General features: G+C 46.0%; 1 protein-coding gene across 1 annotated transcript in view; it reads left to right on the top strand.

Annotated features, from left to right (window-relative positions):
• Window positions 1–365: 365 nt before the first annotated feature.
• The window catches only part of med27 (mediator complex subunit 27), a 68,965-nt gene continuing 52,994 nt past the window's right edge, over window positions 366–16,336 (top strand). Inside the window, exons 1-2 of the mRNA XM_007902755.2 lie at window positions 366–582; window positions 3,687–3,831. Of these exons, the coding sequence (XP_007900946.1) occupies window positions 380–582; window positions 3,687–3,831 (348 nt within the window). The 5' untranslated portion in view covers window positions 366–379. The remainder of the gene's footprint in view (window positions 583–3,686; window positions 3,832–16,336) is intronic.

Genomic DNA, 16,336 nt, shown 5'->3' with positions numbered 1-16,336 from the left:
TAATAATAATAATAATAATAATGATAATAATAATAATTTGGTCACTTCAATCCACGACTGTTTGCGGGGGACGCTGCTGCGCGCAATCGGCTGCCGCGGTCCGCCCACAAAATACACAGTCAATTCACTTTACGGTATAATCTGCGAAGCGCTTTGAGACGTCTGGAAGACGTGATAAAAGGCGTTGCGTCCCAGTGGATTGAGTGGTGACCAGAGGGAAGCACGTGGCGTGCGAGTGCGCCTGCGCCGCATGCTGGGCGCCGCGGAGAGAGACTACATGTCCCGGCCTGCTTCGCGGCGCTTTTTCCTGGCGCGCGGGAGGGTGTGTGTGTGTGTGTGTGTGTGTGTTAGACGTCATCAGTGCGCGACACTCGGCAAAATGGCGGAGCCGCTGAGTGTCGGCGTGAACCTGGACGCCTTCGCTCACGCCATCGGCGCCATCCAGCAGCTCCGCTCCAGCGTCACCCGCGTCTTCGACAGCCTGAAGGATGGGATGAGGAACAAGGAGACGCTGGAGGGCCGCGAGAAGGCCTTCATCAGCGACTTCCAAGAGAACCTGCACTCCGTCAACCGCGACCTGAAGTGAGTGTGAAGCCCCGGGGCCCGAGCGGCGAGGCCTCGGCCCTCAGCCCTCAGTCAGCCCTCAGTGTCCTGTGCACAGAGAGACACCGCACTTCATCTCCTGGTGGCCTCTGATCAGGACATGTCAGGCCTGTGAAGCTGTGTCCTCCACCGCCAGGTCTCTACGCTTTGCCCTGGGATTGTGCCCCAACCCCACACACACACACACACACATTCGTTAGTTACCATAATAATAATAATAATAATCCTCGCATTTGATATAGCGCTTTTCACATCTTCTCGACGTCTCAAAGCGCTTCACAGAACACACTGTAAAGTGAATTGACTGTGTATTTGAGGGCGAACGCGGCAGCCAATTGCGCACAGCAATGTCCCACAAACAGTCGTGGATTCAAAATGATCAATTTATTATTGTTTTGGAGGGAATATTATTAGGCTCTACGTGGGGTAAGGAAACTTGCCCAAGGTTTCGCCCTCTGCCTGGAATTGAACTCAGGTCTCTCACTTGCTCTGAGCTACAGGACTCCATGAATCTTGTGCTGCCTGGGCACAGTAATACTGTATGTGCAGGATGCAATTGTTACTTTGTGTGGCAGCTGAGTTTTCAGGGCTTTCCATTCCTTCATCTCTTATTGAATAACAACAACACATTACACTTTCACGTCGGGAGGATGACCCGAGGTGCTGGACAGTGAGGGATTTGCACTCGAGCTGGGGGTTGGGAGGGATCAGGAGGGGAGGAGGCACGGTCGAAGAGGAATGTCTTGAGACGTGCCTTGAAAGGAGGAAAGGGAGGGAGCGAGGCAAATTGACTGGGATCGATTTTGAACTCTTATCTTCTGGAGGATGGGGAGCCAGTGGAGCTGGGCGAGGGTGATAAGGTCACGGAGCCTGGTGCGGGAGAGGACATGAGTTTTTCATAGATTTTCATAGATTCATAGAATGTTACGGCACAGAAGGCGGCCATCACTTTCACTAACCCCAATCACCAGCTTTCTCCCCATAACTCTGCAAACCCGTCTTCCCCAGATACCTATCCAGTTCTCTCTTAAAAGCTGTTATCGAATCGGATTTCACTACCCTTTCAGGCAGTTCATTCCAAATTTGAACAACTCGCTGAGTGAAAAAAATTCTTCTAACCTCCCCTCTGCTTCTTTTGGTAGATATCTTAAGACTGTGAGTTGTAGAGTTCTGGGTGATCTTCAGCATATGGAGGGAAGAGTTGGGAAGACAGACGAGCAGAGAGTTGGTGTAGTCAAAGCAAATATCCTCTATGAGGAAACAAAAGGGCATGCACGCTTAACTGCACAAATGAAAGGGTTTAGTACATTCAACACAAAGTCATGCTATATTAAATACATGCATTAATTATTTGTTCCTGATCATCATCATTTATCGAATGACTCGTTTAGCTGAGGTACCTTTTGCGTAAGATTTTAATGAGAGCATTAAAAGATCCTGTGCTGCTATTTCAAATAACCGTGCAGTACATTTCCTAGATGTCACAGCTCAAAATTTTAGATGAATTGGCTGTTCAGAGAGGAACATGTAGGTGCTGTGTCTGCCCTTCTCACTACTTGTCACACAGATAAACTCAACCAAAATATTGTTCTCAGAAAGGCCCTGGTTAAGTGATTAAGACAGTGATTAAGACAATCTCAGCCATGGCCACAAGAGAAGTAATCTCAGTGAGGGGAGTGTGGTGAGAGAGGAGACTGATGACCTCTTGTTGTTAAACGTGTATGCTAGGATGTTGGGTTAAGGATAGGATCAGAAATGGCTGTGATCTCCGTCCCCCCCACAATCTGCCCACATTCACTCTATGGATTCACAGATAAAGGATGGTGAATTGGAGAAAAGTGCTGTGGGTCCCTGTGGTCCAGCAACTGAGAGCACTCCACTGTAACCGACGGGTTGGTAGGAGATATTCCAATGATTTAGAGGGTGAAGGGTTCATGTTTCATCCTTCCCTGTGCTTTTCCATTAGTCAGAGAAGCCCTTATAAAGCATGACTGGGGAAGGACTTAGCTTTGAATTAAGATTTCTATGAACTCCAGTTAAAATGTAGCCTATTTGCAATATTGAATCACTCAGCAATTCAATCTAATGAGCACTTAGCATAAACCTACTTAATATAAAAGTGATTGGATTCCAATACGTAAAAGTGACTGAAGCTTGGCAGTGATCGAGGATTGTGTGCTGATCACCATCGAAAGACTGAATCAGGATCTAGATTTGCATCTTTTGGCTTGGCTCATGTATATTGAAGAGGAAGAGGCTGTTTGAATCTAACTGCCTCTTCGCCTTAGACCCAAACAAATGATCTAAGTAATTAACTTGTATGTCTTCAGTTCTTGTATGTGAAAATTGCAAAGAAGACAGATGCACTTTAGTGAAATTGCTGTCCAGTGTTGAGATCAGGCATCTCATTGGGAAGATTTGACTGTTTGGCAAAGCTGGTCTTCTGTATTTATGATTTGTGGTTCATGCCGTCACTACTTGTGGTTAGTTAGTGTTTTTCTAGCTGTCCACAAAAGGTTTGATATTTTGACACTTCCCTGAGTAACACTCTCTGTCACTCCTTTTTGAGATGTTACGGCATCAGATAAACCCTACATTTGCTCACATAACGGCAAGTAACTCTTTGTGTGAAGAACTTTGAAGTGATTTGAGGTGCTAATGTGCTGTATCAGAAGAATTAAATTGAGGAGGAAAGATGTGGTGAAGAATAATTGTTAAATAACTTTTGGAGTTGCCGGATGGACTAGGACCCCTGGCCTTTCCTCTGTCCGAAACGTTGATTGTCAGGAGCCTTGGGATGTCCTCCCGGCGTGAAAGGCACTATACAAATGTAATTTTGTTGTTGTTGTATACAAAAAAATTTGGTCACTCAATCCACGACTGCTATGCGCAATTGGCTGCCAAACTTTGCCCACAAAATATACAGTTGATTCGCTTTACAGTATATTCTCTGAAGCACTTTGAGATGTCTCAACGACCTGATGAGGCGCTGTATCAAATGCAAGGATTATTATTATGATGAATTGGAAGCTTATAGTTCCTTATCAGGCAGTGACTGAGCTGCTGCCCCTTTTGCCTTGCAGTGAGCTGGAACGTCTGAGTAACCTGGTGGGACGTCCATCAGAGAGTCACCCACTTCACAACAGTGGTCTGTTGAGCCTTGATCCGGTGCAGGACAAAACGCCCCTATACAGCCAACTTTTACAGGCCTACAAATGGTCCAACAAGGTGGGTGCTCTCTATCAGTCACGCATTGATAGACTCTTATCAGTCTGTCACTGGGGAGAACTCGATTAGTGCCCCTTTGCACTTAGTGATGGCATTTAAATCCAGTGTTCATCACTCCCAGGGGATGTGGAGCTTTCGTTAGCCATTTTCTTTCATTTCCACATTGTTGGTAGTTTCTCTGATTTTCGGTCCCTAGTCTGGAGGAAGGGGTACGGGTCTGAGTTGTGCGTGCAGCGGAGATGTCAGATGAGAGTAATCTCGAGCAGTGCTGGTGGGGGTCATGCTGCTTTTCCACACTTTGCTGTTTTGTATTAAAGTATTGTCCTGTGTACTCAGAGCTCCCTTGCCCGCTCAGTCCAAGAGCACTCGCCTCACAAGCGATTCCTGGGCGGGGCAAAACCTTAGAAAAGATTCCTTACTCCACATGCCTCCCGTTTACCTTGCAGTAAGTAGAACCCGGTTGTGAGTCGATCTCTTTTTGAGGGGTAATAATCCCTTTTAAAAAAAAGAATATTAATTTGGTCACTCAGTCTACGAATGTTTGTGGGACTCTGCTGTGCTTAATTTGCTGCCACGATTCGCCCACAAAATATACGGTCGAGAGAGAGAGAGACTTTACGGTGTATTCTCTCTGTGTCTGTCTGTCTCTCTTTCTGTCTGGCTATTGTGATTGTGTCTGATACCAGCTGAAAGGTCATTCTCTAACCTATTGCAGCTGCTGGACTCCAGCCTCACTGAATATTTAAAGCTGCTCTTTTTTCCCCCCTCACAAAATGTAACCGTAATAAGGGTGGATTCACTTAGACTCGGCGAGTATGGAAAGGGCAAGAGCAAAACGGATCCTGTTCCATTTGCTGAGATATCGACATCTGAATTCTGCTAAATAGACTTTTCAGGATTGTCAAAAACTCTTCATCTCAGAACTCAGTCCATCTTGGCTGCATTTCCCACATGATTATTCCTGCTCCAATCAATAGTGGTGTCTGCGGGAAGGTGAACTCTTTTCAGTTCAGTAAGTTTCCCTTTGGGCCCAGTGTTGCCGAGGCTAATTCCAGCACCTCCTCCGCCATCTCACGTGAGATCAGTTCGCTCAAGACAGCTACGAGCGAGCAGTTTTTCTGAACCCGCACCTTTCTATTCTTTTGCCTTGGCTTATCTAAATAGTGTTTTAGTACATCAAGAACAGGAGGAGGCCATTCAGCCCCCTTGAGCCTGTTCTGCCATTGTATTGGATCATTGCTGATGTGTACTTCAACTCCAGTTTTACCCGCCTTTGCTCCATATCCCTTGATGTCCTTACCTAACAAAAATCTATACACCTCAGTCTTGGGAAACTTGAATTGATCCAACAGCCTTTTGGGGGAGGGAAACAGTCCCAGATTTCTACTGCACCCAGTGTTTTGGTTTTGGTTTAAATTTCTGTTGTCTTTTATGGAAACTTATGGATCCTGTTTTGTGTGAGACGTCTCTTTTCAAAGCTGAAGAGCCCAAGCTTATCTACTAATTCCTAACAGTTCATCCCAGCATGTGGCTGGCTGAGTGCTGTAAGCCTGAGGAACCTGCTCTGCATTTATTCTGGAAACATTTGGCTTCTGGCAAGTATTTCCTCGCCAAGTCACAAAATGTTGAAGCAAAGTCACCAGGAGAAGTTGAGTTGCGTTTCTGAAAAGCCTGGAAGAGCGGTCACATTCCATAGCCAGTTCGGTCCTGTTCCTAACAGCGTATATGTGGGGAATAATAATAATACTAATAATAATCCTTGCATTTGATATAGCGCCTTATCACGTCTTCGAGACATCTCAAAGCGCTTCACAGAATATACCGTAAAGTGAATTGACTGTATGTTTTACGGACGAAACACTTTTAAAAGTGGTGCCAAAGTCAGTGCAGTTTTTGTGCAGTAACCAGTCTGCACCCACAGGTTTCTCAGCCTCTGGGTTAACCTGGAATAGTTGGTCTGCAAGAAGCTCGGAGAGGGAGGGAGGGAGAGAAAAAGAGGGAAGGGCTGAGCTGGGCATAGGGTTTCACGCCTCAGTGGGTGGAGCAGACCTGACCCTGCAATTGCTGTGTGGCCTCGTGCGGAGGGAGGAGCAGAAGTGAAAGGTCGCTGTCACTTTGCTGCCTCTGGGACTGAGAACTCCTCATTCCAACTTCAGGTGAAAGTCGATTCCTTTCCTGAGATTTTGCTTTGAGAAGCAAAGTCAGGCTGTGGTGAAGTTGTGAACTCTCTGGGGAAAAGACCTGACATTTCACATTTGAGTGAAGGTTGTAATTACTATTCAGCTGTTGTTGGAATAGAATGAGACAGTGGAGGGTCTGTGCACACCTTGTGGTTGTGTTTCACTGGAGGGACCATTGCTACAGGTTCCCAGCCCACCCTGTTAGCAGCAACTGACAGTGTCTGAGTGAAAGGCATCACTCGGGGGGTTGGGGGATGGGGCGCATGTTGCTGCAGTGTACAAATAGTCACTACACTTGACTGCGATTTCCCCATGCAACACTTTGAGATGTTTCAGCTTTCTGGGTGCTGTAGTGAATATAAGGACAGAAGTTATGAGATGTTTGCTGAGATGTATCTGGTCGCAGCCTGTTTCGGATGTCTTTTTTTTCAGTGGAAGCATTTTTCTCCAGGCCTCCTCTCCTCTCCTGTATGCTTGACTCTGCGGGGGATGATTTGCTCGTTGTCAGCACACTTCCTGCCGCAGTTGATGTAGTGAGCATTAAGTGTGTGGCACGCTTACGGGATGGGTTTGTAACATTTGCTCAGACCCGTCCCCACCTTGGCATATGTCCATTCTGCACAAAGGCTCCTCTAACACAGACTGCCAGGTGTGCAATGAACACAGTGTAGTTTACATTTACACACCGCCTTTCAAGTCGGGAGGACAGATGGCTATCGTCCAGCAATTGCACCTGTAGGATTCAATCTCTTCCCTGAGCTGTGTAAAGTGCAGCAGTGATGAACGGTCTCAGTGCAATGCTGCTTTGGCCAGAATCCAGCACTTGTGATTAGCACCTTTGTAAACTGCCAGCATCATTTCAGCCAACGTGTGCCCAGTGTTCAGGGCCAGCGAGCTCCGTCTGCCCATCGTTCACCAAAGACGTTCGATTCTCTAAACAGGTCCCAGCCCGACTGAGGTTCGGTGCTGAGTTCGGAGTGGATCGCAGCAGGAGCCTTTCACCTTGTCCAGGGAGCCGGGGGAAACGGTCCCCAGCTTAGCCAACGTTTCAATCTCTGCTTTCCAAGCTGCTGATGTTAACTGTGGTTTTATTAAATCTATCACCTCATTTCCACATTGGGCTTGTCCTTTTGTGGAGGTTTGATATTGCTTTTGTGTGGATGTTTAAGAGCATTCGCTCTCTGTTAGCCTTGGCCTTTTAATTTTTAATTCCTAGCCCGGGCCGATTGGCTTCATGTATATTTGACGAGCTGCCTGATTGCTCACGTGTTACTGAGCACATGAGGAAACGGTGAATGAGCCCTGCCTGCGTTGCTCACAAATTATTGATGTGTGGTCTAGGCTTCCTGTTCTTGAGCAGTGAAATGGAGTTTATTGAGAAGCACAGAGGACGCACTCCCAAGGACACAGACTGAGAGCTCCACTTACTCCCGTTGAACATTCCCCAAGAGTATTGTTGCTGGACTCTCAGCAGTGCTTTTCTCTCTGTGCTAAATTGATTTGCGTGAGAGGCCTCTTATGAGTTCTTTTAGCTCTGGTTAGTAGTAAATTTTCTATGTCTTTGACTTATGGTGCCCTACTTATGTGAGCCTCCCATATGTGAATATTGCTGCAGGTCGGAGCTATACAGTTTGCAGGGGAGAGGCACATCTGGCCCACGAGGCTTTCAACAGCATCTGAGAATGGCAGGCAGGCACGGTTATCATGCTGTCGTGGTCTGTAGTAGATCTGGTGTGAAGACTTTATCCGTGGGAGGCTGCCTTTGCTTTCTTTTATTAGCGATGGTAAATGAGGGGAACGGAACCACTGGGATTCCACACGGCATTGTTGTGACGTCAAATTTATCTTAAAACGCCCATTTAATTGTGAGCATTACAAACAGATGTGTGCCATACAAGAGCCACGAAGTCTGGTTCATCCCGGGCGGGCAGGCTGCCTGCCTGCCAGCACCACTGAATGTGGACATGAAGTGGAGCATTTGGCTGGGGGAGCTGTCCTCCTACGATTTTCTGATGGAAATGAAAGGAAGCGCGCTAATGATTTGTAGAGCCACGCAACTCCTTGTTAAAAGCTCTCGGAGTGCTAATTGTGGTACATTTAGGGAGCAGCAGGCCAGGGCTCCCAGTCCCAGCAATTCAATTACGTGGAATAACCAATCTGTTTCTCATGCTGCTTCTCCACACACACTGCAATGAGAACAACTCAGAGAGATTAGCCCAGGTTTGTGGTATCCGAAACATCAAAGCAGGTATATTAAGTATACATTTTCAGGTCTAAAAGTTTATTCTGAATTATATTAAAAATAATAATCCTTGCATTTGATATAGCGCCTCATCGCGGCATTGAGACGTCTCAAAGGGCTTCACAGAACACACTGTCAAGTGGATCGATTGTGTATTTAGTGGGCGAAACACGGCAACCAATTGCACACAGCAGCGTCCCACAAACAGTCGTGGATTGAGTGATCGGATGTTTTTTTAATATTTTGTTAGTGGGTGGCCCCGCGTCTGTGTGCCGTACAAGAGCCACGGTGTCTGGTTCAGCTGCAGCTCGAGGCGTGTTGGAAGCCTGTCATCCTTCCTCGCAATCCATGCGTTGCCTCCCAGAAAGCTGAACGCTTCAGCCTGGAAGTGGATGTGCAAGTCTGTCTTGCTCCTGAGTTCAGTTCCACATAAGCCAAACAGCCCTGGTGCCTCAAGATGTGGCCTTCAATCCTGCATGAGGCCTCGTACCATCAAACTCTTCTAATTCAATGTACTTTTAGTGCTGGAATCTGGCGCGATTGAGCTTTGTCATGGGTTAATGCGTGCAACTGATGGATCGGCGGGCAGGGTGCAAATTGATGCTGAACAACACACAGGCATTGCCCATACACATACATCACACCACACACCCGTACATCTCTGAGCCGCCATGTACAAACATTCAGCTCACAAATGTTCCAGTGTTGGGAGCTCTTTAATGTTTCAGCCTTGTAATTTACAGGCTGGGGTATTTCCAGTGGGATTACCATAATGGTGCATTCATAATAAATAAACCTGTTGTCTCTGCACGAGATCGATGCCTCAGATCTGACCCTTTTGACTGCTGAATGTCCTACACGGTGGAAAATGACCAGCTTTTCGAATGATCCCAGGCTGAGGTTACAATGCCATTGAGTGTAACGGGGCAGGTTTTCATTCATAGCGCGCTTGTGCTATCTGCACTTGACAGAAATCTGCCTGTGGGCTGAGCACTTTGTGAGCTATCTCGATGTAATTCACCGTCAGTCTGCTCCCTGGAGCCATCCTTTATCTATTTGCTCTTTATCGTGCTTTGTTACCTGTTTAAGCTTTTTTCTCTCCTCTCTCTGTCTCTCTCTTTAGAAATGAATCAGTTGGAGAGCAGACAGGCAATTACTGTGCCAGCTGCTTCATGCCGAATTCTTCTACAGTTTCTCAATGGATGTTTTGCCCTGTCCATTGTCACAGCCACTGCACAGGGTGCCTGACCAGCATGTGGCTCACACCCAGCAGTCCCCTCGCTCTTACTGAGGAGTTAAAAGTCATGAACTGCTAATAATAATAATAATGATCCTTGCAATTGAGATAGCGCCTTATCGCGTCATTGATACAGCTCAAAGCGCTTCAAAGAATATATTGTAAAGTAAATTGACTGTATATTTGTGGACGAAAGTGTCGCATTACTATATCTCCGCGCCCCCCCCCCACACACACAATGGCTATAGCCGTTTTGTAGCCGCAAGACTGGGCACTGACCTACAGAGATCCTTGAGCCTCTTGTGTGCCCTCCCAATCTACTAATCAGGTGGAATTTCTGACTATAGTATAAATTATATATACGTTGGATTAAGCTCCTGAACACCTGACAGTAATAATACTCCTTATTGATAATAATCATTGAGACGTTTCAAAACGCTCCACAGAATATACTGTAAAGTGGTTGACTATTTTGTGGGCGAATCGCAGCAGCTAGTTTTGCGCCCAACAGTGTCCCACAAACAGTCATGGAGTCTGACCAGTTTTATTTTGGGGGGATTTGTTGGCCAGGACACCCGGAGGGAGAAACTCCCTTCTCTTTTTGAATAGTGCCATGGGCTCTTTAATGTCCACCTGCACAGGCAGACGGGGCCTCAGTTAAATGTCTAATCCTAATGACGGCACCTCCGACAATGCAACACTCCCCACAGTGCTGCATTGGAGAAACAGCTTAAACAATGTGATTCCAAGTCCCGATGTGGGGGGGGGGTGGGGGCTTGAACCCACAACCTTCTGACTCCGAGACAAGAGCGCTACCAACAGAGCCAGGCTGCTTTTGTCTCCCAAGTGCTTCGCGCGGAGACTCCCAACATATAGTGACCGTTTTATTGGCAAACGCAGCAGCTATCTGCGGAGCGGAGATATAGTAATGCTACTGTGCTATCTTAAAACCCCAGAGATCGTTTTTTTAAAACAAATACAGATGAGTGAGAACCCCAAGGAATCCCCCCCCTCTCTCTCTCTCTCTCCACCCCCGGACACCCTCCCCCACTCAGAGAGAACAAGCAGCAGGGGACCGATGCAGACTGGATGCGAAGAGAGTGGAGACCTTGTGCTATTGATGCATCTTTCTGTGATACTGAGCCCACAGGCCCATCATCCTCAGCCTTCAGGAGCTGGGCGTTAAATTCAATGCTCTGTTCATTCATTGAGGACCTTTGCGAAAGGTCTGTGCTTGTTTGCTTCTCTCTGAAAATGTTGCTGCCGCTGAACTCAGGTGCCGTATTTAACCATTACAATATATTGTGGGACAGCAAACCAAATCGATGGCCCTCTGGGACTAAGTAACAGACTACAAAATACTCCAGCCCTGGTCTGCTGATCCCTGCTGTGTCGTATTGATCAGGGCAAAATATTAAGTTAGCAGCAATAAAATGCCATTAAATGCCAAACCTAATAGCGGTGCAATGCTGTTAAGGTAGCTTTTGATTGCATTGATACAATTGTTTCGTCAATTTGGTTAGGATTGATGTTGAGTGCCTGAAAAAAAAGTAATCTTGTTTTGTGCCTATGGAATCAGATGAGCACAGAGAAACTGGCTTACATCAGTGTCTGCAACTTTGCCCCTCGAGGGAGAGGTGGGGGAGGGAAAGATCATCTCTGCAGTCTGCCAGAGGCCTGTGAGTGAGATAGATTTCTCTATCAGGCTGACAGCAGCAATCTGCTCTGCTGGCCTATAGGTTTGTAAAATGTTCTTAATAATAATTAATAATCCTTGCACTTAACGTGGCACCTTATCATGTCGTTGAGACGTCTCAAAGCTCTTCACAGAACATATTGTAAAGTAATTCACTGTATTTTGTGAACGAAACGCGACAGCCAATTGCACACAACAGTGTCCCACAAACGGTCATGGATTGAGTGACCAAATTTGTTTTTTTTAAAAGGATTATTACCCCCAGAAAGCAATCTACCAATCGATTAACAACCAGGTTCCTACATGCTGCTCGGTAAATAGAGGCTTGTGGAGTAAGGAAATTTGCCTAAGGTTTCGCCCTGCTTGAGAGTAAAATCTCTTTCCCTTGCATCTTGAAGGTTTATTGGGTGCTTGTTTCAACCACAGCAACAACAAAATTACATTTATATAGCGACTTTCATGTTGGGAGGACGTCCCAAGGCGCTGGACAGACAGAGTTACGGACCTGAGCTGAGGGTGGGGGAAGGTGGAGGGCAGGGGGGAAGCAGGAGATCGAAAGCACGGTCGAAGAGGAGGGTCTTGAAGGTGGCAAAGGAGGGGGTGAGACGCAGGGACTGCGGGATGGAGTTCCAAAGGGTGGGTGGAAAGTGGCAGAAGGCCCGCCCGCCGATAGTGAGGCGAGCAAGGTGGGGGACGTGAAGCAAGCCGGAACCTGCTGAGCGGAGGGAACGAACAGGGTGGTAGGGTTAGCAGGTCAGCGAGGTAGGGCCGAGCAAGACCGTGAAGGGAGCATTGCTCCTCAACAGGCACTGTGCTCTCTTCCACTGGGGAAAGGTTGCTGTACAGATCCTAGTGCCGGGACAGGAGAGGTGAAACAGCACCTCATTAATAATAATAATAAAACTTGCATTTGATATTGCGCTTTTCACATCTTCTAGACGTCTCAAAGCGCTTCACAGAATATACTGTAAAGTGAATTGACTGCATATTTGTGGGCGAAATGTGGCAGCCAATTGCGTACAGCAGCGTCCCACAAACAGTCGTGGATTGAAGTGACCAATTTATTATTGGTTTTTTTTCTTGAGGGAGTATTATCGGGTGTGTGGAGTAAGGAAACTTGCCCACTGTTTCACCCTAGCCGAGAATCTAACCTAGATCTCTTGCTTGCCAGGCGAGTGCTCTAACCACTGAGCTACGGGACTACAGGATTAATTGAAATCCTCACATTTTTCTTGCAATGCGTATTGCACTGAGAGCTACAAGAACGTTTGGACCACGTGGAGTCCTGTAGCTTAGCGGTTAGAGCACTCGCCTTGCAAGCAAGAGACCTGGGTTTGATTCCTGGTTGGGCAAGTTTCCTTACTCCACATACCTCTGTTTACCTGGTAGTAAGTATGAACCCGGTTGTTAGTTGATTGGCGGATCGCTTTTCCAGGGGTGGTAATCCCTTATAATAATAAGATTAATAATTTGGTCACTCAATCCACAACTGTTTGTGTGCAATTGGCTGCCGCGTTTCGCCCACAAAATACACAGTCAATTCACTTTATGGTATATTCTGTAAAGCACTTTGAGACGTCACAAAGATGTGATAAGGTGCTACATCAAATGCAAGGATTATTATTATTATTATGTGCTGCAGAGACTCCAGACTGAAGGCGTATCTCTCATGTCTGGCTTCAGCAACTTAGTGAACAAGCTTTCTTCACTGACTCACCAGTGAAGATTTACAAGATTCACAAATAAGTTGCGTTGATTGTGATTCCTGCTTTGTTGGCATCAGGGAGCAAAAGTCAAAATTCTGTAAACGTTCTATTTAATCCGATCTTTACGTTGGAAACCAATGACTCTGGACTGATGAGTTTGGCTGTTAGGCCTGTGGGGGAGGGGGGGGGGAGATGGGGTTCATGTTGTGGTGACACATGCATGAAACTGCCCCCTGCGTGTGTAACCTCTCATCCGCACTGGCGTTATAAGGCGCTATATCAAATTCAAGGATTATTATTATTTTTAAATGCTGTTTTGGGCTCAGTTTCAGAGGTCGTTTGTGGTAATGAAATCCACATTCTAAGAAGCCTCTGTGTGTATGTACAATAATAATAATAACCTTGCATTTGATATAGTGCCTTATCACGTCTTCGAGACGTCTGAAAGCGCTTCACATAATATACTGTAAAGTACGTTAGACTACATTAGAATATTCAGCACAGAAACCGGCCATTCGGCCCAACTGGTCTATGCCGGTGTTTATGCTCCACATGAGCCTCCTCCTGCCCTTCCTCGACTAAGCCTTCAAGCATAACCTTCTATTCCTTTCTCCCTCATGTACCTCTTTAGCTTTCCCTTGAACACATCAATGCTATTTGCCTCAACAACTCCTTGTGGTAGCATGTTCCACATTCCCATTACACTGTGTGAAGAAATTTCTTCTAACTTCCCTGTTTGATCTATTTGTGACTATTTTATATTGATGGCCCCTGATTTTGGTCTCCCCCACAAGTAGAAACATCTTCCCTATGTCTACCCTATCGAAACCTATCATCATTTTGAAACACCTCTATCAGGTCACCCCTTACCCTCCTCTTTTCAAGAGAAAAAAGTCCAAGTATGTTCAGCCTTTCCTGATAGGTATAACCTCTCAGTTCTGGGATCATCCTTGTGAATGATCATCTTTTGCACCCTCTCCAGTGCCTCTACATTCCTTCTATAATATGGGGACCAGAACTGCACACAGTCTTCAAGTGTGGTCTACCCAAGGTTCTATAGAGGTTTACCATAACTTCCCTGCTTTTCATTTCTATCCCTCTAGAAATAAATCCCAATGCCTGGTTTGCTTTTTTTATGACTTTATTAACCTGGGTTGCTACTTTTAGTGAGTTTGTATGTCTACCCCTAGATCCCTTTGCTCCTCAACCCCATTTAGGTTTTTATTTTCCAGAATGTATGTGACTTCCTTGTTCCTTCTACCAAAATGTACCACCTCACACTTTTCTACATTGAAATGCATTTGCCATTTAAATGCCCACTCATCAAGTTTATTAATGTCTTGCTGTAATTTGTTGCAGTCCTCCTCTGTGTTAACTACTCCCCCCGATTTGGGGTCGTCCGCAAATTTTGAAATTGTACTGATGATTCCCGAATCCAAATCATTGTGAACAGTAGTGGTCCCAATACCGATCCTTGTGAAACACCACTGCCCAGCCCCTGCCAGTCTAAGTAGCTACCCTTTACCCTTACTCTCTGTAAAGTGCATTGACTGTATATTTTGTGGGCGAAAAAAAAACTTCCAACTTTCTTGCCCTTCTATTTCAGCCATTTATTTATCGGAAGCTCGCTGGCAGGTTAGCAAGCTCGTGGCTCCTAGAGCCTGTTACTGATTTGCAGCCTTTTGTTCTTCCAGGTTTTAACTGTATTTCTAGAAGTTTTGATTTGGTTGGAATGGGATGCGATTGATCTGCGTGAGTGGTCTCATTTGCTAAGGGCACACACATCAAGTCAAGAACAAAGGAGAAAGGGTGGTGTGAGGAATTCAGCGGACAGCAAAGTCAATGATTCCTTGCTGGGCTATATCGACAGAACTCCATTAACTGAACAGTTCCTTCTTCCTGAGTACATTTACATGGCTGTGCTCCAGTGAGGGTCTGAACAATATCCCTGTTTATAACTCATCCTTCCATTTGATGTAGACAATGTTAAAGCATCTCAGAGTGCTTTACGGGGTATTGCTGTCGTGTGTAGTGATCGGGTTTTCGATGTGAACAGGGCAGTGAGTTGGCATATGGTAAGGTTCACAAAGGGAATTAAGAGAGCTGTCAAAGTCACTGGCCATGTGATAGTATGACAACTCCCACGGTTGCATTCTGAGACCTGTTGTTTGACGTCCGAACTCAGGAACGGCTGGTGCAAACAAGTAAGAGTGGACAATAAAGATCTTACAATACTGTGTGGAAAACCAGTTTATCTGGAGAAATGTTAGCTATAATAATAATAATCCTTGCATTGATAGAGCGCCTTATCACGTCGTTGAGACATCTCAAAGCGCTTCACCGAACCTGTTGTAAAGTGGATTGACTGTGTATTTTGTGGGCAAAACGCGGAAGGAAGCCAATGGCACACAGCGGTGTCCCACAAACAGTCGTGGAGAATACTGGGAGAGGTGCCCTTGTCTTTCCGCACAGTATTATAAGATCTTTATTGTCCACTCTTACTTGTTTGCACCAGCCGTTCCTGAGTTCGGACGTCAAACACAAGATCTCAGATTGCAATCGCTCTCTGTGGGAGTTGTCATACTATCACATGGCCAGTGACTTTGACAGCTCTCTTAATTCATCTGTAATTTATGACTTTTAATCCATAGTCCAAAATTTTCCTCCTCTTCCCAACAATATATAAAATTATCTGTATCAGGTGATTGTAATCTAACCTGATCCCTTTGCTTCGCTGTGTTTATCCCACTGTTAGGTGCGCATGTGCAATCTGGCTCTCAGTGTAGGGTGAACCCCAGGGGTGGCTTCTCTCACAGTACACAAGATGCACATGACATTGAGTTCTGTAGCATAGTGGTTAGAGCACTCACTTTCAAGTGAGAGGACCTGTGTTCGATTCCCCAGCAGGGCGAAACCTTAGACAAGTTTCCTTCCTCCACACGCCTCTGCTTACCCAGCAGTGAGTAGGAACCCTGTTGTTAATCGCTTGGTGGATCGCTTTCTTGGGGATAGTAATCCCTTCAAAATAATAATAATGCGGTCACTTAATAATAATAATAATAATAATCCTTGCATTTGATATAGCGCTTTTCACGTCGGGAGGACGTCCCAAAGCGCTTCACAGAACACACTGTAAAGTGAATTGACTGTATATTTGTGGGCGAACGCGGCAGCCAATTGCGCATAGCAATGTCCCACAAACAGTCAGGGATTGAAAATGACCAATTTATTATTGTTTTTGGTTTTGGAGGGATTATTATTAGGCTCTGTGTGGAGTAAGGAAACTTGCCCAAGGTTTCGCCCTCTGCCTGGAATTGAACTCAGGTCTCTCACTTGCAAAGCGAGTGCTCTAACCACTGAGCTACAGGACTCCACAATGAGAGCGAGTGGGTGAGAAAGAGAGGACGAGAGCGTGAGAGATGGTGTGCGTGTGTGTGTGTGTGT

The sequence above is a fragment of the Callorhinchus milii genome, unplaced genomic scaffold, assembly GCF_018977255.1.
Source record: "Callorhinchus milii isolate IMCB2004 unplaced genomic scaffold, IMCB_Cmil_1.0 Scaffold8, whole genome shotgun sequence".
NCBI lineage: Eukaryota > Metazoa > Chordata > Chondrichthyes > Chimaeriformes > Callorhinchidae > Callorhinchus > Callorhinchus milii.
This window is presented reverse-complemented; position numbering and strand designations above follow the sequence as displayed.